Genomic DNA, 23,761 nt, shown 5'->3' with positions numbered 1-23,761 from the left:
CTTTTGTCCTTGGCTGTTACGCACAGAGTCACTCTTTAAATCTTGCTTTGGTGTGTTGGATGTACTGTACCAACTGTCTGTTTGGATGTTGCTCTACAAGCATAGAGCAGGTGTCTACCACTGAGTCAATATCTTAAATACTGGCAGGCACCAAACACTGGCATCAGGGCAGTCAGTGCACCTTTTTAAGAGTAGCTGGTGATGCAGAGCCTCATAATTCTATTGGATTTAATATCTGAAACAATGTTAAGTTAGTCAATTTTGAGTGCCCAGTAAGCCTGGCTGCTCCTCCAGCGTCATGGCCACCACAGGGGACCACATAGTCTTTTATCAGATGTGGCCTCTTAACCAAGAGCATGCTGAAGTATGTATGAGGTTTACTTGTGTATGGAAGGCACTGGGTCATCTGTTTGTAATGTGGATCTGTTATTTTGGACAGGTTGTGTGTGTCTGTGCTGGCTGTAGACCAGTTTGGAGACGGTGTGGAAGCATGTTATGGTATCTTTGATGGAGACCGCAATGAGGAAGTGCCTCGGCTGCTGCAGTGCACCATGGGAGATGTGCTGTGCGAGGAACTGCAGCACTCCAATGTTGATAATGTGTATATGTGCAACACTTTCCTCACCTCGCACAGGTAAGACAGAATTTTTTCTAAATTTTAGCTATTATTAATACCTCTTTTTGCACTTGCAAATTAACAGATAATTGCGCCCTTAAAGCAGATTCATAAACCAGTGAAACCAGTGACTTTAGGCAGATTTGTTTATTTTTGTGTTGGACAGGAAACTAGGAATGGCTGGCCAGAAACTGGGTGCATCTGCCTTGCTGTGTTATATTCACCATGAGCCTTCAGATCCAGGAGGGTACTTCAGCCTCACTGTGGCCAATGTCGGTACCTGCCAGGCAGTGTTGTGCCGGGATGGCCGACCTGTTCCTCTCTCAAAAGTTTACAGTTTGGAGAACTGCACTGAGGAGATGGAGAGAGTTAAATTAAGTAAAGCCATTATAACTGAGGTAACACATAGCATATATGTATGTTTGATTCCTGTTTCAGATAGAGATGTAAATCCCCACTTAATCATGATATGATACTATATCAATTCTTTGGAGAACTATACGATATTTGCCGATATCATTTGCCGAAGTCTACTTTGCTACAATTTCGATTCAAGTTGATTAAGAAGGCTGTGACTGATGCAAAAGGACATTATGTGCCCATTTAACACAATCTGTCACAGAAGAAGCTGCAGTCCCTTTCTTTTTTGCTTTTGGCCATAAATGATAAAAACATTTCATTAATAATCATAAATAACTGTAAGCGGTAAAGTGCAGCTACGTTTACTTTATATTGACTTCATTTACACACATCAAACAGCACATGAAATAAGTTACCTTTCATGGCTTTCTGCCAGAAAGACCTTTCTATAAGAAAAGTTTTCATTTGAATCCAAATTTTGATCTTTTTCCTAAAACTTTCCTAAAGCTATCTGACTGAAAGCCGTAAAGGCAGATTTTCTCAACAGCCATCAAACATTGAGTAACAAGATCATTTAACAAAAGTATAAAATTTGGCTCGATAGTAACTGTCAAGGTGCACAAACAAAACAGATTTTGCTAGTGACACAGTAAACACTTAACACTGCATAAATCAGCCTAGCAGCCAGCGGAGTTTAGCTCAACAATTTATATGCATTATTATTTCCGCTTTTTCCCACTCACCGCTGGTTAAAGTCATTGCATCTCCTTGTAGAACAGCACGGTTGAATTTCAGGCTTCATGCATGTTTTTTCAGCCTTACATTGTTGAAACAGAGCAGCTCATGTTGCTTTGCAATAGCAAGAAGCTATTTGAGTGAGATGCTCAGCCAGGCAGGTATGTTGTCGTTAATCCCATAATGTCATTGTTTACATATGACATGTGCTCTGTCTGTTGACCCTTATTTTCTCCAAAGTCCAAAATATTTCCACACCGTTGACTTATTCCCAAGTCAGTAATGTTGTCCTCATCATCTCTTTCTTAGCAGCTTGCCATCTGCCTGCTGCTGTTTGATGGTGAAACTGAATTTTAAAACAAAGGCACATCCTAAAGATGATGCTATAGGCTGATGTTTATACTTTGCATCAATGTAATTGCATCATTAATCACTGAATCGATAAATTGATCCAGATCGCTGGATCGTTACATCCCTAGTATTAGAGCCATAATGTCGACCTTTTGATTGAGTTAATATGCAGCTTCATATTCAGGAGTATGTATTTCATAAAGCGACACACTCATTTACAATTCTAATGGCACTTCTGTTTTACAGGATAACAAAGTGAGTGGAGTGACATGCTGCTCTCGCCTGCTGGGCTGCTCTTATCTGTCTCCCTGGGTGCTTCCAAAGCCCTGGGTGCACACTGAGCCTCTCTGTTCCCAGGATGAGTTCTTGATCCTGGGGAATCGAGCGCTGTTTGAATGGGTCTCCTACCAGGAGGCTGTGTGCACCGTACAGGCTGTGCGGGATCCTCGCGCTGCTGCCAAGAAGCTGTGTTCACTCGCTCAGAGTTACGGCTGCAAGGACAACATCGAGGCTGCAGTGGTTTCCCTGCATATTGGAGAGGACAGCTGCACCTGCGAGCCACCTGTCTCCACCACTGAACCACGGGGTCCCCCTCCCACCCTTGTGCCTGTGCCTGTGACCGTAACCCCAGGCCCCAGTGACCCAGCCACCTTTTCATCCAGTAGTGGTGTTGTCTCAGAGTTCAACAGTGAGACGTCAGCGTCAGAGGTGGGCAGCGAGGCGGGGTCCACCGCTTCAGACGAGCACCCGTCCTCGGGCCCCGCATCCCGCCCAGAGAGACGCTGCAGCCTCCACCCTGCTACCACACTGTGTGGGATCATGGTGCCGGGCTCAGTTGGGGCAGGAACACATCCTGGCCTATTCCAGCGGCAGCCGTCCTCTGCTACATTCTCCAGTAACCACTCTGACAACGGCTTGGACAGTGATGATGAAGCTCCGCTTGAGGGTGTAATCTCCAATGGCAGCAAGTTAGAGGTGGAGGTAGACATTCACTGCTGCGCTTTCCAGCTACGCTCAGGGGCCCCTGAGAGCCCCAAAGACTTGGACCTTGAAAAACGAGGCTCTGACTATCCCAATGGCAAAATGCGCAGACAGAACAGCGTGGTGGTTTCTGCCACAAACGGCTGCCTGCTGGCTGTATGTGGGAGAGAGATCGCAGACCTCAAAAAGTCTCCTTCCACATCCAGTTTGTTTGGGAAGAAGCTGTCCAACGGCTCTGTCGTAGCCCCTGAGGACAGTCATAATCTCATCGAGGTGGCCCTGGAGGCTCCTAAGAAGAAATCTGGCTACTTCACTGCCCCAGCACAGCAGGACCCAGAGGACCAGCTCATAGTGCCTCCCAGTCTGGAGCAGGAGGTCAGGGAGCAGTTAAGAGGCCAGAGCCCTCTAGTCTCAGGCCCACCATTACAATCCATACCCCCCTCCTTAAAAGACCCCGTGTGGGATCATCCACACCCTCCTGCTTTTGCCTCCAACCTGGTCCCAACTCCAGGCCCGGCCCCCATCCTACAGCAGGAAGTCTACGATACCGCCCTCTAGAGGAGGGGGCAGCACAGCGCCGTGTGGCTGAAATTCTGTGAATGTGCCATTCCAGGGAGGAAGAGGAGATTTTTGTCATACGTGGGGGATATTCCAATTCAAGTTGCCATTCAGATATTTTGTGAGGACAAGACAAACCTATAGGACCTGGATAGTCACAAAGTGACCATCAATATGATGTGAAAAAAGGGTTTCTGTGTACGGTTTGCGTATCCAAGAAACATGGGCAGCCAAAATCCCACTTCATAACATGTTGTTGTGAAAAGCACGGCTGGCTATCACAGACCAAAACAAGTCTGACTTGAGATGGGATACCTCATGTGTTTAAACATGTCAGCAACATTTCCCTTTACTTGGACAGCAAGCAATCTAGAGGGTGTGTATTGTGTTCAGTGAGGTCGAATCTCCTCTCCAGAGGCTCAGTGGTCTCTCAGGTCCTGGAGAGAAGCCCTGTAACTGAAACTTGAAAAAGTGCCTACTGCAGACGACTCAGCCTAGAGCTCCCCCACATCCAGGCTGTGTTTGGGGACGTGAGCTTGTTAGTTTAATTCGGAGGAGGGACAGTGTCTCCAAGAGACCAGCACTGGCACCGCTTCTGCTTTCCTCCTCTTTCTGTGGCTTACAAAGGAAATCAGACAGTATAAATGCCTGCAAGGCACATAGGACTAGAAGATGTGAAGACAAAATAACGGCATTTACATCACCAGAAACGCTATGGTTGGATTTTATTTTTAGCATTCCCACACAGTATGTATAGAATCTTCTATATAGGATAAATTAATTCCATACAGTATAGTACACACGCAAAACTAGCAGCCAGCTGACGTGGTGTGCTTGCGCTGCTGACACCAAGATTGAAAAGTATTGCCATTTAGCGCAATACATTTTGAATAGCTGTCAAAAATATCAAAGTCATTCAACTGTACAGAGCGGATGTGTTGTAGAGTTCAAAAATCCTATAAAAGTATAATCTGTGACAGTGCATGATCAAATGATCTCCTTAAAAACTACATAGGAAATTTTCAAAAGTTTAATTTAAATTTAGTCAGTTTTATGGTGACTGGACCCTGGGATGTTTGGATATCATTTTATTATATGTACGAACCAGTCAAGACACAAAAGTAAATTATTAATTTCATGGTGTACTGTCAAGAGATGAAGGATAGATACAGTATTTGTATGTACTGTAGGTAAGAAAATATGTCCACTGGTACTAAGATTGTACATTTTAGTATATCCAAACTTTGGGCGCTGCTACCCTTTTAAATATATAAACATCCATCCATGTTCCTACAGGCAGATTCAGTTATTGACATTTTTTACATCTTAGCAATTTTTTCAGCTTTGCTCTGTAATGCACTGCCCACACATCCACATGACTTACAGGGTGTGTTATTGTGGCCAATTATAAACAGAACCAAAACCCTATTTTCTTGCGCAATTTGGAATGTGCACAAAAAATGCCAGAGTTTAAACCACAGTGTTACAAGTACACACAGACATTTGGGGCATAAAAAAGTATGTCTTGCTATAATTGAACATGGTTTTAGGATCTTTAAAGTTAGGATCACAGAGTTGATAAAATAATTATCAGTGCAGCAGCATTACAAGCTACTGCAATAAAAAAAAAACACACACACACACACACACACGCAAACACAATAAGTAATGCATTGCATTTTATTTCTCATTAAAGGAATACTTCACTCCTTAGTTAACCTTTTGTGTTCAATTACTCACCGTGTGTTCTGCTGAATTGATGAGGAAAACTTTGTTCTTGGATGCCTCCACGGTGAACGAAGAATCCAGAAATGGAGAAAATTCTTGATTATTTAATGTCATAGGGGTCCGTATTTAACAACAGCAAAACTATACCAAAACATGTTCACAAACTCTCACTCAACTCTTGCAGTATGATCAGTGTCATTTATCCAGTCATACGCTCAGTCCTTTTTAAACAGACAGCTCTTTCAGACCAGGAACGGAAAAGAGAGTGAAACGTATCTATGCTTGCTTTAAAGCCAGACTCTATTTAACCTTAACACACATTTTCAACCTCAGTGAACATGGGAGCTGCTGATCTACTGCTGCCTCAGATTGTTTGTGTTGTTATTATTATCTTTTTTTTTTAAGATGTTTTTTTTTGTTTTTTTTGCCTGTAGTCCGATAGGACAGCTTAAGAGTGAAAGTTGGAGAGAGAGGGGATGACATGGAGCAAAGGGGTGCCTGCTCTATTAACTTAGCTACATGGGGTCCTAGTTTGTCTGTGCTTTGTGTGAAGTTGGTGAATCCCAACTAACACAATAACACTAACTGATCGAGGCAGCGGCAGACCAGCAGCTCCCATCCTCAGCACAGTAACATTCCTGTTCTTGTCAGTGGAGTCTGGCTTTGAGTGAGAGTTTGTAAAGAGATGTTTAAATGTAGTTTTGCTGTTGTTAAATGCGGACCCTTATGACTTTTAAGCATCAACAATTTTCTCAATTTTTTGGAGTGTTTGTTCATCATGGCAAATGAGAAAAACAGCTTTTGTCACAAAATCAACATACCATGTGTTGTGTAATTGATATACAAACGGTCATTTGGGGGATAAAGTATTTCTTTAAGTCATATATAGTGCTATAGAGACAGAGCGCATTTAAGCCCCACCCCCACCGGGAAGAAACAATCCATCGCTCTCCATTGACTTTGTATTGAGTGAAGGTGCCTCTGTGTCTTTTCCGTATGCTAGCAAACAACAGGAAAATACTTAAAAGCTGCTTTGTGATGGGATACACTACCAACAATGTAAAGAAGTATGGAGTATCCGTTTGCCCAATCCTGAACCTCCCCACCTTGTGCCAAAATGGAAAGAAGCTCTCCTGGGGCTGCTGTGCTTATAAGAAGGCCAAAGTTGGGTAATTGCTCATATCAGTGATTATGACATTAGGTGTACATTTTTGGTTGCCACTCCGAGTCGGTAGTGGTGCATTTCTGGCATTCCACAGCTGTTTCATAGCTGGACTTTTCAGTGTTCCCTTTTAGCCTTAAAGTAAACGCTACTCAGTATATTTTTAAAGTGAAGGAGAGGCCCTTTGTTTCTTGCCACTCTTAGGTTCTGTTTGCGACTGAGGTCTTTAGCTCCGGGGTTGTTTATTAAAGCAGCCCCTGTGTCCTTTGCTCCACGGGAATGAGTGAGAAGTCAGTGATGAAGCCTTAAGTGATGTGTGAGTCTGAATCTTTTCTTTGCAACTTTTTGTCTCGCACAGTTAAAAGCACTTTGTACATATAATAAAAAATAATGATGTTCAGAGTTTTGAGTTAAATATATGAGATATTGTTCAACATAGTGTGCTGGGATTATTGTGGCTTCCCCCAGTCCAACATATCACGTCTTGTCTAAGAATACATAGCCAACAGGAAGGATGATAAAGTGACATAATGACAATTCATTTTACAACATTCCCTTTTTTTGGTGTGTCTTTAATATTACAAACATTTCTTATTTAATCAAAGTGGGTTTTGTTTGCTTTCTTTACAGAATTATATTTAAAAGTTCAGTGTGTAGGTTTTAGTAAAATATATTGGCAAAAGTGGAATTTAAGTAATTATAAATAGTTTTACTTTTTTGTGCAGAATCACTTAAAAAACAATTATTGAGTTTTCATTATCATAGAATGAGCTGTTCATATCAACACAGAGAACAGGTCCTCATCCATGGAGGTTGGTAAACCAAACGCTGGTTCTAGATCTGGCCGGTCGCACTTTTGCATTGGCCAATGCAGTTTGCACCCCTCCACAATGAGAGCGTCGGAAAACAATTTTTTTAAACAGATCTGCTTTATTCTGTGTTTTTACCAACATAAATCACATGTTCCTTTTGTTTTGGAGAGGAAGAGACCCCTGCGTATAATTAGGCTCCCAGTAAAACGCCTGAACAATTAACACTGAAGGAATTCTAACCAGGAGAAGTTTCAGCTGGTTGCAATTTGCAATCCGCATTGATAGATGTAACTGAATTTCCCTAAATATTTCATACTAATACTTTAAATTTTCAGCACCATACACACCACAATATATGTTCTTCACTTCTCTATCTGCCAACATTACTCTTAATCTAAATATAAATGAATCATTCAGCTCAAGTTTGGGATTTTCTTTTTCTAAAATTAAAAATGGGAAAACATTATTTATGATGATGAGGCTAAGAAGTCACTTTATTGATCAGACTGTGCAGTGTCTGAGATGCCAAACACCCAGGACTCACACACAGTGTCAGGGGTCTGGGCTGATGGCAGGGAAACATGGAAGGGCACGACAGGTGTAACCTGCCACAGGAGGAGTTAGAAAAGCTATAAGACAGATTATGATTGTGCATTATATTACACATGTGAAACAAGTGCGAAGACTGAACTGTTAAGGATGTTTGGAGAGGAGAGACTGAACTTTCCTTAGAAACAAAAAGGTGGGAATTCGCTCATACAAATATGCAAAGTCTCAACTGTATATATATATTCATGTATATCAGATCATCCATCACTTAAATCTACAAGAATCCTATTGCTCAATATTTCTGAAAATGAATAATGACTGATGTATGTACGTGTGATGTGTGTAATATGGGACTGTGTGTCTAAGTTGCATTGCTCTTATTTTCTGTCCCTCTCCTTGACTCATTGACAGTGTACTTTTTATTAGTTTGGACAATTACTGTATATAAAGATGGACAACATATCTCCACTTCCTCCCACTGTACAAAAATGAGGCCAAAATATCCTGGATGCGGACCATAGACTTTAATAATAACTAGACAGTGGACCAAAAATGGCCCCTACTCAATCCATTCCTATGGAGTCGCTCGCCTGGCTCATACACCAAAAAAAAAGTTCAGCTTCCAGATTAACTCCACGGTATGCGACCCACTGAAAATGCTCAGTAATGTTTCTCCAACTTCACAACATAGCAATTGGCACACACAGCTGTCAGTCATGATGTAAAACCCCATTTTTTATAGCATCAAATAAGTAATTAAATCCAAACTTATCAGAAAAACAAACACTTGAACAAACATCAGTGTGATAAGAACTATATAAAATGACCAAATGAGACCAAATTTGGCCCAAGTCCCATCCCTTAACATGGAGTGGGTGGGGTTTATGACCTATACTGCAGCCAGCCACCAGAGGGCGATGGAGATGTTTTAGCTTCACCTTCAGGGAGCTTTCATGCTGTCCATCTTTATCATACAGTCTGTAGTTTGGACTGCATTACGCTGCTACTTTTAGTGCTCCTCAAAATCACCTCAGTCAGTTTTTTATAAAGTTGCACACTAATTGTACATTCATGCTGTCTGTCTCTTGGCTGATGCCACATACTCACCCACTGTCCTGTCTGATTGATATACATTCCCAACATGATGTATCTTTGAATAACGACTACGATCAGTAGACTAATCAGTGTGCGTGTACATATGCCGACTGTATGCGTAGATGCAGGAGGAGGGAGCACGGGGTACGGTGCATTGGTGTCAGATATTCCCTTTAATTCTTTAGTGGAGGGGGTCCAGTAGTGAAAAACTCATAACACCGTTTGTGCACCAAAATAGAGGATACGTGTTCATGATAAGGCTACAGTGTCAGTGTTTCGTTTTGTTTTTTTAAAAAGTGCTGATTCATTTTTTTTAACTATAAGGGATCATTTCCTCTCTGCACAACTTAAAAAGCCCCTCGTACAACTATGTTTGCAAAATGTCCGTGTTTGTGTGTAAAATGAAGCTTAAGTGCACACGTTCAGTCAGTGTATGCATGCCCGTGTGAGTAATGGATTGACTGTAATTCTGCGTGGGTTTGGTGAATGAAACTGATCCAAGATGCTCCAGTTGTTTAACATGTGACCAAAGTAGCCATTGTTTAATCTCACGGTTCCTTTCTGTACATTATTTTTGAGAAACGCTTGAATATTTTTTTTCTCAATGCCAAGAAGCTGATGTTTATTTTTGTACTTCATTGTTTCATGCAAATTTATATTTCCCTCTCCACTACAGAATTTAAAGTGATTGGGGTTCTACAAAAAACTGTCACTCATCATGGTACTTTATTTTGAAGGTACTAATTAAAGCTGTATTCAGTGTTGAAAGCATGCCCTAAATATAAATCAGAAAAGCTTAGAGTACATACAAAATGTGATTTATTTGTACAAAATGGAGCATATCTAATATTTTGAGTTTTTTATGCTAGCATGCAGATTAATGCTAAAATTGAGTTTTACGTTTATTAATTAAAAGTTTCATTATTTAGGAACAGGACTAACAATGAGCACTTTTGCTGTGTATCAGGCAGAATTGTACTCCCCTTGAACTGTGAGAGTGGAAGATGGTCGTTATTTTCATTTGAAATGCTGCTATCATTAGTTTTGAGCAGACGAGCTGTTTTTAAATTAACTTTAAGCCAAGTAGCAATAAAACTTTTTACTGTGAATTTTTTTTGTCCAGTGTCCATTTTGCTCACCGTTTTTATGTTTTCATGCCAATAAATATTATCAAAATGACTCTTTTCGATCAATATAAGATAGCATGTTTACAGCTTATTTTTCCATTATCTAATAGAAGGTTATCTAGTCGTATCAGTGCGTCCTGGTTTAATTCATTGCATGTTTGCCAAGCCTGGATGAGAAGGTGCGACTATGTCAAGCCAAGTGTAAGTATTTAGGATAAATTCGCATTAATAGTTTTCATGAATAGACTATGTGTCCATCACAGATTTTGCTGATGCAGATATAGAGAAAATGCGTTTTGCGTTTTTAGCAAGCAGCAGCAGCCCTGCACGGGTCAGGTGTACAGGTGGAGGCTTTTCTAGGATTCGGGGGCATTCAGGGCCTAGCCCAGACCTCTGTTAGGGGGTCAAAGGGATCCTCCCCGTGCACTTTTAAAAAATAAATCAATAAACCAGCTCTGTTTTTGTGCTCGCACCTTTTTTACAGTTAAAATTTCCAGTGTGAATCATATTTTCAATGTGAATTAGAAAATGGTCGGCGTGCCACCTGGCATCCTGTCGCCAGGGGCGTTTCTAGGGAGTGGCCTGGGACGGCAGGAACCACCCCTGAAATCTGATTGGCCACCTCAGGTGCCACCCCATTATGACTGGCTCTTTGCCCAGTCACTTTGAACTGTTTGACAGTAAACTGAGTGTTTTTCTGCAAGTGCAATTCAGTCCTGAGAAACAGTAATGTACCTAATTAGTGTCTAGCCTGACTTATTTTACAAACAAATGAACTGATACAACTGTTAAAAAGTATGTTCACATATAAGTCAGTGCCTCACTTGGGCCACCCCAAAAAAGAAAATCTAGATACACCACTGCTTATTGTGGAAGCAGTACTCAGATTAAGAAAACAAGTTAATCATAAGAAACAGAGATCCCAATCTAATGTGGAATTATGGACAATCAAGTTTCATGTGTTACAGTCATGAGTGAATTCCTAAACACAGTAGATCTGCCATCTATTGGTGAAGCTCAGAATGACACCCTGAACTTACGTATGATGATATAAGTAATCTTAAGTGTGACAGAAGTCCTGATGTCTCATGTTTTCCTTGTAAATAATGTAAGACATTTAGGTAGGGGTAGAGTTAGACTCTTTGCTTCTTTCAAGTAGAGTCTGTGGAGGAGCCATCATATCACTTATTGCCCCCATGGAGACAAGCAAAGACAAAATAAAAACAGTTCAAAGCAGAGGACGCTTTGCCGCACTTGTATCCCCTGGTTTGGAAACGACATTTGACACTGATAACTGGATATTTTCCTGTCAAGATTAATAGTCAATTCAGTCTAACTTTCTGTAGCAAAGATTCAACTGACAGGATTAAATATCAATAGATTGAGCTTCACTCGGACAGCACAGCGATCTAAGGAACGCATCATAATTTCAATATGTACCTTAAAAGAAATCTAGGTCTATGAAACCCTAGCGGACTGTACATATATGACAATCTCATTTTTGAAAGACTGTCAACTTGTGGTATTCTTGGTTGCAAGTTGCTGTGTGTGTCTGACACCCAAGTGACTCATCTAGAAAAAGGTGAATAGATATTATCTAGGAATTCCTTCCTGCATTTACTTTGAAAGTATTTTTATGAACAAAAAAAAAGCAATATTAAAGTGGTTTATTATTGCTACACATTTATAGAAATTACAAAAAGGCAGCACAAAGGTATGTAAACTTGTGATTGGAATAAAACAGTATTACACAATATCCCATTAAAAAAAAGTATAAAAAGTGGATTAAAAAAAAAGCTGATTCACAAATCACATTCAACAATTGTGAATGCACAATAACACCAAATATGACAAAAAACCTTCCATGTATTCTGGTCACAGGGATTTCCACTTTTGCTCAAATATATTGAGGAGAAAAGCCTTAAAAATTATTGTCCTCATTTGTTCTTTGCTTCTTCAGCTCCCGCACTGATCTGAAAGCTCTGACAGCTAAAACTGCACCAAAGATGAACACAAACACCCCGAGCACCCCAAACAGACCTCCTGCGATATCTGCACCGTGGAACTGGCACTCAAAGCCCTGGTGCCCTTTGCTCTTGTACATCTGCTCTCTCTCCTTGCAGATGGGATCGTTGTAAGTTCCCTGCAGCTTAATAAAGTAGAAGGCCAGCGCAGGGATGTAGCCCAGGCCGATCAGGAAGTTCAGCAGAGCCTCCGCTAGCAGCACAGGGGGCCAGCGGTAAGGGACCCTGAAAATCCCCAGAGCAAGCATGGCCAAGGCGTACACCATCAAAACCCCACCGCAGGCCATGGTGAAGACATATGGCGGCCGCGAGAGCTGATGGAAAAGTCGGTCCAGCTCTTTCACCCTCTCTGCATCGGCTCCAGTGAAGGCATTGGCTCCTCCAAAGTGATAATAGTAGATCCCACCGAGGCTGGCCAGGTCACGGTAACCCCCGTTGTTGCTGTATGGCACTCCGGCACAGATGACGATAAGCAGATTCACAAACAGCTCCATCAGCTGGCACAGACCTGGGAGACAAGGGATAAACACAATACTGACTTTTTTAAAGCAGCACAGTTTGACTAGAGCTGAAATGATGAGTGAATTTGTTCTTATTGATCAACAAAAAAGCCAAATATTTGCTGGTCTCAGTAAAGGCCCACTTTTAAATGGCAGTTCTCTTTTTATGCTGCTGTCTTTGCCAGGACGTGTTTACAAAGAGTTTTTGAATCTCAATAGGAATATTTCTGGTAAATAAAGGTTATGTAAAAGACATTTAAAATGTATAACACATGTTAAATAGATTATTTTTTTTAAAAAAAAAAGAAAAAAAGGACAAAAATCATTTTAGATTTTGTATTGTCATTCTAACAAATTTTAGAGGTTGTAAAAGCTGACCCAGTGATTGCAGTGTTGGCATTCAGAATCGGACCTGTTTTTTTGGCCCAATCCTACGGCTCAGCTGAGTTGAGCAACCATCTGTGGCCCAACTTATTTCCTGCAGCATCCTGAGTTCGGGCCAGTGCTGGGCTAGATCATTTTTGACAATGACTCTGTGATGACAGTGTCAACAGCCGGAAATAAAACAGTTTATTTGGCTCAATTCTGGAGTGTCTTTAATGCCAGATCTCAGTCGGACGCAGCCCACTTATTTCTTCTGGCTTGCAGAGTTCAGGCTAATGCTGGGTCAGGTCATTTTGGCTACCGGGGGAGGAGCATGCGCTTCGACTGTAACCAACATTTCCTAGAAGAACCCAAAAAATAAATATACTTGCCTCTGCTGGTTAAGATGTATCTGAGATTGTAGAGAGCTTGTCGGTGTTTTCGCTCATAATACTCCCCTTCAGAGTGGTACTCTGAAGTCTCTCTGGACCTACAAGGAATTAATTATATTTTTACAGGAAGTCGTGACAGTGAGACTTGTGGATACAGTGTGCAGTCCCTTACAGTCTCGAGGGTCCTTCATGGTCTCGGTCTCTGTAAGCAGGTGGCACATTGTGGGAGGCAGTTGTCATGTCCCTCTGTCTGTTTTGTCTGGTCCTCCTGTCACCAGCAGAGCCTCTCTCGTCCAGGTCTCTCGGCTTTTGGTTACGACCTCTGTCATCGTACGACGCGTGGTCTCGACTGTGTGAGTAGTCCCTGTCTTTGCTCTTATACTCATCATACGCATCACTCCTCTGGTGCTGGTGTCTCCCCCTCTCTGGCATTTTCCTCTGTGTACAAAAGAAGATTATATGGATATAAATTCTATTACAGACCGTCATAAACAAAGTGGATCATTGGCTTGTGTCTCTGTAACTGCCACTGAGGACAGTAAAGCGGCGTGAAGGATTATTTAATGGAGAATAATGGCTGACTGGGTGGGTGAGGTGAAGGACCAAAGACAGAAGTTTCCTCATTCCAAAAGTGACTAATAAAAAATATGTGATGGTAATTTAGGGGACCACAGGAATTCCAGTAGGATTAATGCATTTGACCATAGGCCACAAAACTAAATTAATATATCAATTAATCAGACTTAACTTGTATAGCACTTTTCATCCAAACAAAACTGTAACACAAGGTGCTTCATACAATAAAACAATACCAAAAAAGGTAGGGACATTTATTATTATGGTAGTTACACATTTGAAATTGTTAAACAGAATTATTATATTTTTTAAGCACTTCCCTCAGGTCATTTCCTTGTTTTTTTTTTGTTTTTTTTTTTTAAACTTTATCTTCTTCTTCTTCTTCTTCTTATTATTATTATTATTATTATTATTATTATTATTATTACTAATTAATTCTCAGGTGCCGGTTTTTGGGGTCATTCTTCTTTTGTTGCTTATTGCCTTCTTTGCATGTTTTTGAAACAAATTAAGCCAATTTGCCCAGGTTTCAAATGGTTAAAAGTCCCCTAATAAAAGATTATTTGGGATCTCTGGATGCTTCATAAAATAAAAGCAAATCTGCCAGATAGCCATGACCAAGACCATTAGGAGATTTAAAAACTAATAAAAGCGTCTTAAAATCAGTTCTGAAGCACGCTGGAAATGAGACTTTTCCATTGTTAGGCTTACATATATCTTTATGTCAAAAATGAGACCGTCTTGTGAGAGGCCAAACATTCACAGCAGCTCTCCTTTCTGTTTGCTAAATTCATTCGTGTTTTGACTTCATGTTTTACTGAAGTAAAATGGCTCATGATTAATAAAAATACACAGCATTATTATTTCCTACCTTTAGACTCGTTACACGGGGTGATCTTGCTTTCGTTTATGCCGAGAAATAAACACACAGCCCACCTTTTCAACTTCCTGTGTTTGAGGTTTCCTTACCTGTGCTGTGCCACGCCCACTGGTGTCGAGCTCATTTGTGTAAAAAATAATAAAATTTCTATTGTTGATATAACATTTTTAGGCTTCTTTTCCGAAGCTTACAGCTATTTGATGTTACAGCGTGCTGGACGTATATATTATGTATATGCAGTTTTATTCTGTATTGAATTGTAGCCTAAGCACTTTATTATTATTAGTTATGACAGAGTAAAACAGACAACTGCAAATATTCGGCTGGTCAGTTAGCCCCAAATACATCAGGACACTTGCAGCTTCACTAGAGTTCAATATGGAGCGCAAAGTGAATGAAAAGTTGTTGTTGCAATCGTGCTCAACTTCCAATAACAAAATTTTGCGATTCATGCCCCAACCCGGACGTGAACGCATAGAGCGCACGCGGCCACGCTTCAAAGGTGAAGCTCGTGGCAATAATCCACGGAATTACTTCCAGCGTTTCCACCAAAACATGGGTAATTTCAAAATAAATGTCTCTTAAAAGTGATAACCGTGTCAATGAGTTCATTCTAAGACCCCACACCCTGACATTTAACGAGACTCAATGACTTGTTTCCGTAGATTCATGTAATTCAAGTAATGCCCGTAACACAATTATGAATTTTCTATTTCAATTAATGAGCTCAGTCTCTAGCTTACTACTGGTTGGGAAAAGGCACAAGCTACAAGAGAAAGAATTTCTGTCTTTCTTTCCCTTTTTTAAATTCATTTTTTAAATTTTTATTTATTTTTAATTTTTTTTACAGCCAATCTGGATTTCCTGCCAATTTCAACTGACGACATAATAGTTCAGTTTATAGACTCAGTTGTTGATCGTGAAGTTTACTTTTCACTCTGCACCATTGCACTCTTGTTGTCTTACTGTATTGCTGAGGAGTAAGTAGTTACATGTAACTAGTTAAAATCAATAAATGTAACTGTAATCAGCTTTATTCTGGCATCGTCTATTTCCAGACATTGTTCAACTGTATTGCACAGTTTAAAAGATTTTCTAGAAAGGTAATAAAAAAGTAATCAAATTATATGTTCCATTACTTTGATGAAGTACATTATTTATTACTTCTTACTTATTATACTTTTCAGCTTTGCTGAGGTTTTTCAATTGTTATGTCTATTAATGTGCAAGTACATTGAGATTCCTTTTATGTGTTCACAATTACCTGGCCGATAAAGCTTTTGGCATATTTCTAAATTAATGTGATTTATAAAACTCCAACACAATGAATCCCACGGCTTCAGAATAATAATAAGAAAATGATTTATTGACAAGAGGGTTCTCGCCATAAAGGAATTTGTTTTGGGTTTTAGTGCATACAATAAACGTAAAATCAGCGTTGGGTAGATTACTTTGAAATGTAATAGGTTACAGATAACTAGTCACCCAGATAAAAATATGTACAATTTAGCTGTTTCATAAAAAGCTGCAGGCAGACGGTTTTGTGCAGGATATGCAAACATATTAAAATTAACAATTACAGTACCCACTATAGTGAGACAATAACTGCAAGGAAGTTCTTTGTGTTTTGCTCCAGATGCATCCAGAGGTCACAAGCCACATCACTGGAGGAGATTGTCTATGGTGAGAGATCTATTTTATTGTGAAGTTTGGGATCAAACCACCACCGGAAGTGTTTATCACTATTCCTCGCGCTCACGCTGCCACTACAACTAAAAAAAAAAAAAAAAACAACCGCGCGCTGGGTTGGCTAGCAAGCGAGGAAGAGGCTAGACAGAAATGGCGGTGACGGCAAGGCGAGCAGCATGAAGTGCTGATGCATTACGTGGATCAAAACTTACGACTGCCAAGACAACGTTGGAAAAATGACAATGACGTCGAAGTAGGACACCTTTTGTGACGGCCATTACGCACCTACAACACCTTCCCGGGAGAGTTTTCATCTTGTCAGCGGAGGAGAGAAAATCTCACCGGGAGCATGGCTTCTTACAGCAACCAGGTAGCTAAGCTAGCTGGCTAACGTTAGCCTGCAAAACAACTCCTGCTGCACGCCGTGTAACGTTATTTATAGACCCGCGACCGCCCCTCATTTGTACAACCTGCTGACCTAAACTAGTGCCACACTGTAGTAGCCATTTGGCCATGTGCGTGTTGTTATTTCAAACATCTGGCTAGTCGTGTCATTGAAAATGTTAGAAGTGAAAAGTGCTTGCTAATGCCCCCCTAAGCCTCATTGAAACACCACACCAGCATGGTAGCTAACAGGCCCTAGGTCCCCCCATTCAAATGAGACAGCGGCACTATCTGCTGCAGTTTGTAACATATGACAGCCACCTTTGGGTACATGACACGAAAGCGTGCTCGATCTGGTGTTAGTGGCACTTTGGTGTGAGATCCCATTTAGTGTCATGTGTTATTTCTCTGGGTAAAAGCGACACAGAAAACTGCTGCGTGTATGCATGGCCCACCTGCTCTGTGCTGCGACAGGCCTTCCCCGAGCGCATATTTTCATAACTGGTAATAAATGCACATTAGTTCTGCTCTGGGCACTTAGGAAGCATACTAACGAGTTTTTCTGGAGACTTTTCGTGGGTGAAACTGCTGTTTTCAAGCAGTTGTAAGTCAAGATATACCAATGTTCACTTAGCTTGTAGCAAGCTAACAGCTTTGCACAGATGGTGTGGTTATACTTTGCAGGCAGTCCGCTAGCTGGTTAGCTAAAATCAAATGCGACAGTGTGGGCCTTAGTTGACAGCGAATATTTATTTGGTATGGAAACAAGTAAAGGAAAGGATTGAGTTTGCACACAGAGAGGGTGTTGTTACACCGCCAGTCTGTGCAGATTGTAGATAACTTGGCAAGTTAGGTGTCATTTCTGAGGAAGTTAGCTCTCATGTGGGAAGGCCCATTTTGCAGTCTAGCTATGCATGCAGAAACATGCCAGATCCGAACTTTCTAGATTTTGCGTGAATTAAAGTTTAACTTGAGACAAAAATACACAGAATAAAAAATCATTTTAAAACTATAGGGGGACTCGCTTCACCGGGTTCGGACTCAGGCTGACAGTTCAAGAACTGAAACATAACTGACGACCATAGGAAGGGAAACCTCGTTCAGGACTTATTTGAGCATGCTTTCACACTTTCTTCCTGGCTTCAAAACTGAGTGTTTCTATTGGTTCACTGTTCAGCAAAGTGAAAGCTTCTGTAGAAAACCCGCCTCAGCTTCTTTTAAACACAACTGTCAGCTCTTTGGCCTGCACATACACGTACCCATTGATATTGACTTATACTTCCATGATGGGAGATTTGTTGTTACAGTCTGTATAAATGTCAAAGAACAAATAGTTTAATATATAAAGGTTTGTTTGACACACATGGCTCTACATTAACGGTTACAGGCCAGATTTCTCAGCAACTGGTTTTGGACCCCTGTCAACTATTTCATTTGGTACAGTTGCCCCATTTGGCAACTGTGTTTCCATTGTTACAAAAACTCCCTTTAATTGCTCACCGTCTGTGTAAACTACTCTTCAGAGGTGATGCTGCCACATTGTTTTACAGTGTAAAAAAATGACAAATATGTAGATGAGTGCAGACAAAAGTAAAAGTCATTGTCAAGATCAATCCACATGGAAGAAAAGTGGATGAACAGGCGGTGCAGCCAAACAGTCAGGGGCAGAGCAAGACACACCAGCAGCAAAAACAGCATTTCTCTTCAGAGTATGAACAAAACAGGTCATTCTGGAAATACTTATCAGTGCTGTTTTGTATCTGCAGATGAAAAAACAACAAAAAAAAAAACCAACAACCCAGATTTAATCTGACAGCTCAGTACACCAGTGGACGTCAATATCCGGCATGTTAGTACGTTGTCTTGCAAATGTGCCACCTACAAGTAGCACTGCCAACATCACTTTTTATTATATTTTCTCCAATTTAGAAAGCTGAGCCACAGTGAGAGATTTACTGGAGAAATTATGTCAGTGATATATATATTTTTCCTTTTTCCTTTTTTTTTTTTTAGCAATGGTTTTTTACACAAATTTAGTAAGACTTATTGCAACACTGACCTACAGAGTTGCAGTAATAACTTTAGGGAACACTAAATTTTCTGACACTCAAAAGGCCATTACAGAATTTTAGTTAGACAATACAAAATAAAACATTTTTTCAAAACTGCCTTGTTAATGTCACATTTAAATAAAAGCATGACAACAGTTATTTGTTTACTTTGGCTGTTTGGTTTTGACAGTTAATTATGAAACAGTTCGCCACTAGTTTGTGCTGACCAGGTTTAGATGTAGGTACGGATTAGGGGTGCTGTGGTATGAGACTTAAACGGTACAATAACCATCTCAGAAAATATTGTGATACCACAGTATTGCAGTATTATTATCAGTATTATTATGAGCCGCTTAAATGAATGAAAACAGAAGTTTCTTTGTTTGTTTTTAATCAAATATTTTCTAACTATTATGGGAACCTGAAACCTATTTTTAAAAATAAAAGTATCTTCAAAAAGTCTCCCTTTTGAAAATAACTAAAATAAAATTGAGATTTTCCATCTAGTTTGTTTTTTTTTTTCCAATACTGTAGATAAGCAAATGTATGTGATATAATAACCGTTAATTTTCATACCATGGTACACCTTGAAACCTGTATATTGCTGCAACCCTAGAAACTTTAGAAAACAAACTACTCAAATGTCCTCAGCAAGTTTTAGACACATTGTTTTATTTCAGGCATCCAGATGCTGTGGCGCTTGTTGCCTGTGGAGTTGAAACATGTTATAGCTCATGCCTCAGAAATATATTGTCTTCCAAGAACTATTAAAAGCACAAAAGAACCATACATTGAAATCAGGTGGCATTTCTCATTACACTGAACATGGCAGCTGTAGTTTATTCCTCTCAACTTATCAAATTAGGAAGTGTATTCCCAGTACATGCACATTGATGTCAGCCTGACTTGGATCTGCTCTCCAGAGACTAAAAATGCAGTCAAGGGGAAGTTTCAGAATAAACCACGTCGACTGTGTTCATTGTAATAAGTTACCCAAGGGGATGGTTTAAGTGCTTTTAAAACTTAAAACTATTATTGGGAAATCCTCTTTCTTTTTGTAACGTTTCTGTTTAGTTCAGCCCAATGTTCAGCCAAAGCATAAATCTGTGAGTGGGATAGTAATCCTCGCCATGTCCCTTTGGGGAAAATTCCACACTGAATGCAAACAAATCAGACGATCATCAAAGTTGCCCAAAGTTTTCAGCTTAGTCATACCAAATGCACACAGAATGTAAATACGCTAAGCAATGCTCTTGAAGTGTAGCTACAAATTCAACAGTATTACTTCACTTTAGTCATGCAATTTAAAACAGGCTACAAACTGTAATATACAGAATATCTTAACAACGATTGCTTGGATTGATATTAAATTTGGTGCAGAGCTTCATGGCCCAAATAGTATGAAAGATTTTTGTGGCTCCCTGATTTCTTTTTTTTTCATCTGGCCTCATTCACAAGTCAGATTTCCCACTTTTCCAATGCGCATTATCAATGCGACCTTTGTAAAATCTGTATGTGGATTCCCAGGAGATTAGCATGTTACCCTGAGTATGTCCCACCAACAAGCTAAATGTTAACATTTTACCTGTCCATATTTAAGAATCCTAAAGTGCGAAATACTATCATGTGTCTTAAAAAAAATCTTGCAGTACACAAAGTTAGGGCTGCAACTAATGATTATTTTCATCATCGATAAGTCTACTGATTATTTTATCAGTTATTTATTCAGTCTGTAAAATGTCACAAAATAGTGACAATTCCCTGAGCTCAAGGTCTTGAAATGTCTTGTTTTGTCTGACCCACTGTCCAAAACCCAAAGATAATAAGAAAAAAACTGAATCCAGAAACAGTGGCTTTTGGGCATTTTTACTTGTAAAAACTGACAAAACAATAGATTATTAAAATAGTAGCTGAATAATGTTCTTTCGGTCAACTAATCTTTGCACCTCTACACAACATTGATTATGCACACATCGCACAGCCTTCAAATTAACTTAAAATTTGAATGAGCGCCTCCAGAACAATTTTAAAGAAAACAAAATATTATTACATATATACAGTAGAACATGTTGCAGCCCCCGCAGTATCATTGTTTTATCGTTTTATGGCTTATAGCTAACATATCAGTAAATGAAGTTGTAACTTGTTGAATTGCTGAGCAGTTGCTTTTGCACCTGTCTTCCAACAGAATAAATTGCAAGGATTCCTTTCTTCCACTGTCATACTACTCTCTATTTCATGCTTTGTAATCTTCACGTCACCCGATTACTACATTACACCAATATGCAGGCACAGGCATGCTCCGGAGATTCATTGAAAACTAGCCTGTCCTTATTTGTAGTGGCACTGCAGCATTTTCATGCTCAGCCAAGTTGTCCATTAATAACTCTGCATACCAGTTTAAGAGAACAACCCAGTAGTGTTGGCTCTGTCTCCTGTTATGGTTGGAGTACACAGGTTGTTTGAGCAGAGTTGCAGAGTTTAGTTGGGGTAGGGGGTTGGTTATTTGTAGGACACAAAGTCTGATAACTGAAAAAAAAATGTCTTGATACTTGAAATTCTAACTTTGATACAATACTTTGAAAAAATACTGATATTCAATAAAATTTGCAAGACAACAGGGAAAATAGGGCATTCTTTTTTTGCAGATCCTTAAAAATCATTAAAATTCATTAATATAAAAATATAGCCTTTTTTGGTATTAAAATGACTTATCTATATATCAAAAGTCGTAAAAATGCGTAGACATGGGAAGTAGTCATTTTTGGTTTTGCATTTGGTTTTTTTTCAGTATTTTGCTGACTGTAAAATTAGTCTTAAGTTGTATTCAGAGTGACATTAAAAAATCATTGAAAGTCTTAAATCTAACTTGAATTAAGCTGTAGTCATCATGTAAATATAAAAAGGTTAAAAATGTAACATCGATGACTTTTATTTTCTTGGTTAAAATCAGAGAAAAGCAGAATGACTGAAGTAAACGGGAGACTGGTGCCGGTGTATTAAAGCTACAGCAAACAACTATTGAAAATTTTTCATATATTATATTTTTTATTATAATTGATCAATATTTTTGACAACACTTTTTGGAAGTCAAATATTTAAACCTGTTCATCTGTTTAACTTACCTTAATATTACCTTGGTGTGTATTGTATGATTGTGATACATAAAGTTCGTTCCTTTGTGCGTCAGGTGTTATGTAGAAGATTGCTGCATTGGGTTAACTGTAAAGATTTACGTTTTAACCCTTTGCTACTTGTTGGTAATGAACAGATGTGACCTTTTCTTGCCCCTAGAATCAGTTTTAGGGGTTTTCTGTGTATTTTGTACTAATCTGTTTGTAGAAAGTTTCTCTTTGATGATTTTCTGTGGCTCATATCTGTTGGTATAATCAGTTAGAGTTAAGAAATATCTCAGAGGAAGTACCAATCATTTATTTACTAAAATCAATCTGTGGTCACTTGTTATGTGTCGTCGTACTTGAAACTTGTGAGACATAGTATCACTTAAGTCAGGACATTTTAGTAGGGCTCATTAAGAACATGCATATCATATGTTAATACCCTTCCAGCTCTGCCCTTTGTTACGCCAGGCCCTTCCTATAGCCCCGTTGTGTGTGTGCGCATGTAGTGTCGTCACTAAACTGTGTTGAAATCATACAGATGGCTAATTTGTTGTAATCCTCAGTCCAAACGAACAGCAAGGGAAGCTTAGTGTGGTACGTGTGGCACGCCTGCGGAAAGAAGCAAAGGGACATTCTTTCTGTTGTGATTGTATTAGCCATCCTGAGGCCGTTGGATTACGGCTGGCTGTTTGTCGCTTGTAGTGCCATTTCAGCAATGTGGGCCCTCGCGTGGGGCCTCGTTTGCAAAGAGTTACATATGCTTTAGCTGCACTTTCTTTTCTCTGTGCCTCCCCTTTCACGTCCCACTGTTTATTGCGCTGAGAGGATTTAACGGCATGGTTAGTGAGTTCATTTCACCTTTTCTCTGTTGCTTTGTGTTTTCCGTGCCCAAGTGGACACTTACGTTCTCCCTGAAGGTTTCATTGTCATTTGTCAGGGGTGTTTGCACAACTCTAGTTAATTATATATATATGAAGTATTTAATAACTATCATATCATTAAGGATTAACAGTAAAAGACAGTACTCTACATAAATATGATTAATGAGAGAGGAGGGCAGCGGGATATTGCATCCTGCTATTCAGTTCTGTCTGGAGCTCACCTTTGTAATTCTCCCTGCATTTACCACTGTTAATGACTGTGCCAATTCCTGTTAATCGGCATATCAATACTCCAGTAATTGAGGTTGTCCACACAACCACAACACAACAGACTAACCTGTGAGCACTTCACTCTGATAAAGTCTGAACTTGACGCCCATACGTATTCAGAGTGCAACATTAATGTTTTTTTTCCACTTACCTGGTTGGGCAAGTAGGTCTTGCAGCTCTCAACAATGATGAGAAGGCAGTGATACAGCTCACTCAGCTGCTTGACAAGCTAAATTTTATTGATAGCCACAGGTAAGTGATCTATCAGGTGTATAGGTCACCTCTTTTTCCCTGTTCCCGAATAATGATCGATTAATAGATTTCTCATGATTTGCATACTCATACACATAGTAAAAGGGAAATGTTGCCATTTTATTGCAGCTCTGTTTTATCAAAGTGTGTGCAGATGGGCAGTTTTTGAGCACATCCATCAGCAGAAGTCCACAGGGTGATGCTCGAGCGCTGCTCATGCACACACTGAGATAACACAGAGCTGGTGGAAATTTAGCACAGTGTTCTTAAAACTTAAGGCCTCAATAAACCCCTTTAAATTGA

At 39.8% G+C, this 23,761-nt stretch overlaps 3 protein-coding genes across 8 annotated transcripts in view; 2 read left to right on the top strand and 1 right to left on the bottom strand.

The window, feature by feature from the left end:
- Positions 1–10,126, top strand: part of phlpp2 (PH domain and leucine rich repeat protein phosphatase 2) — a 59,029-nt gene extending 48,903 nt beyond the window's left edge. For both annotated transcript variants that reach the window (XM_088077759.1, XM_088077764.1), the window contains 3 exons: positions 440–634; positions 783–1,014; positions 2,309–10,126. In XM_088077759.1, coding sequence (XP_087933885.1) covers positions 440–634; positions 783–1,014; positions 2,309–3,601 — 1,720 coding nt within the window. In that variant the 3' untranslated portion in view covers positions 3,602–10,126. The remainder of the gene's footprint in view (positions 1–439; positions 635–782; positions 1,015–2,308) is intronic.
- A 1,600-nt stretch (positions 10,127–11,726) lies between these two features.
- On the bottom strand, positions 11,727–15,285 carry marveld3 (MARVEL domain containing 3). 2 transcript variants are annotated; one of them, XM_042486897.2, is made up of 4 exons: positions 14,899–15,285; positions 13,526–13,791; positions 13,354–13,451; positions 11,727–12,606 (listed from the first exon to the last, which is right to left on the bottom strand). In XM_042486897.2, the coding sequence occupies exons 2-4, from the start codon at positions 13,783–13,785 to the stop codon at positions 11,996–11,998; spliced, it is 969 nt and encodes a 322-aa protein (XP_042342831.1). In that variant the 5' UTR covers positions 13,786–13,791; positions 14,899–15,285; the 3' UTR covers positions 11,727–11,995. The 2 variants fall into 2 exon arrangements, with proteins under 2 accessions (XP_042342831.1, XP_042342823.1); XM_042486889.2 differs by having other exon boundaries at positions 14,801–14,904.
- Positions 15,286–16,578: 1,293 nt separating this feature from the next.
- usp10 (ubiquitin specific peptidase 10) overlaps positions 16,579–23,761 on the top strand; it is a 28,203-nt gene continuing 21,020 nt past the window's right edge. For 2 of the 4 annotated variants that reach the window (XM_042490405.2, XM_042490327.2), the window contains exon 1: positions 16,579–16,868. In XM_042490405.2, coding sequence (XP_042346339.1) covers positions 16,848–16,868 — 21 coding nt within the window. In that variant the 5' untranslated portion in view covers positions 16,579–16,847. The remainder of the gene's footprint in view (positions 16,869–23,761) is intronic. The other 2 variants (XM_088077749.1, XM_042490484.2) reach the window with 1 other exon arrangement.

This window comes from Plectropomus leopardus, chromosome 1 (assembly GCF_026936395.1).
Source record: "Plectropomus leopardus strain MGB_pleo_1.0 chromosome 1, ASM2693639v1, whole genome shotgun sequence".
Taxonomy (NCBI): Eukaryota; Metazoa; Chordata; class Actinopteri; order Perciformes; family Serranidae; genus Plectropomus; species Plectropomus leopardus.
The sequence above is the reverse complement of the archived record's forward strand: the minus strand, read 5'-3'. Positions and strand labels throughout refer to the sequence as shown.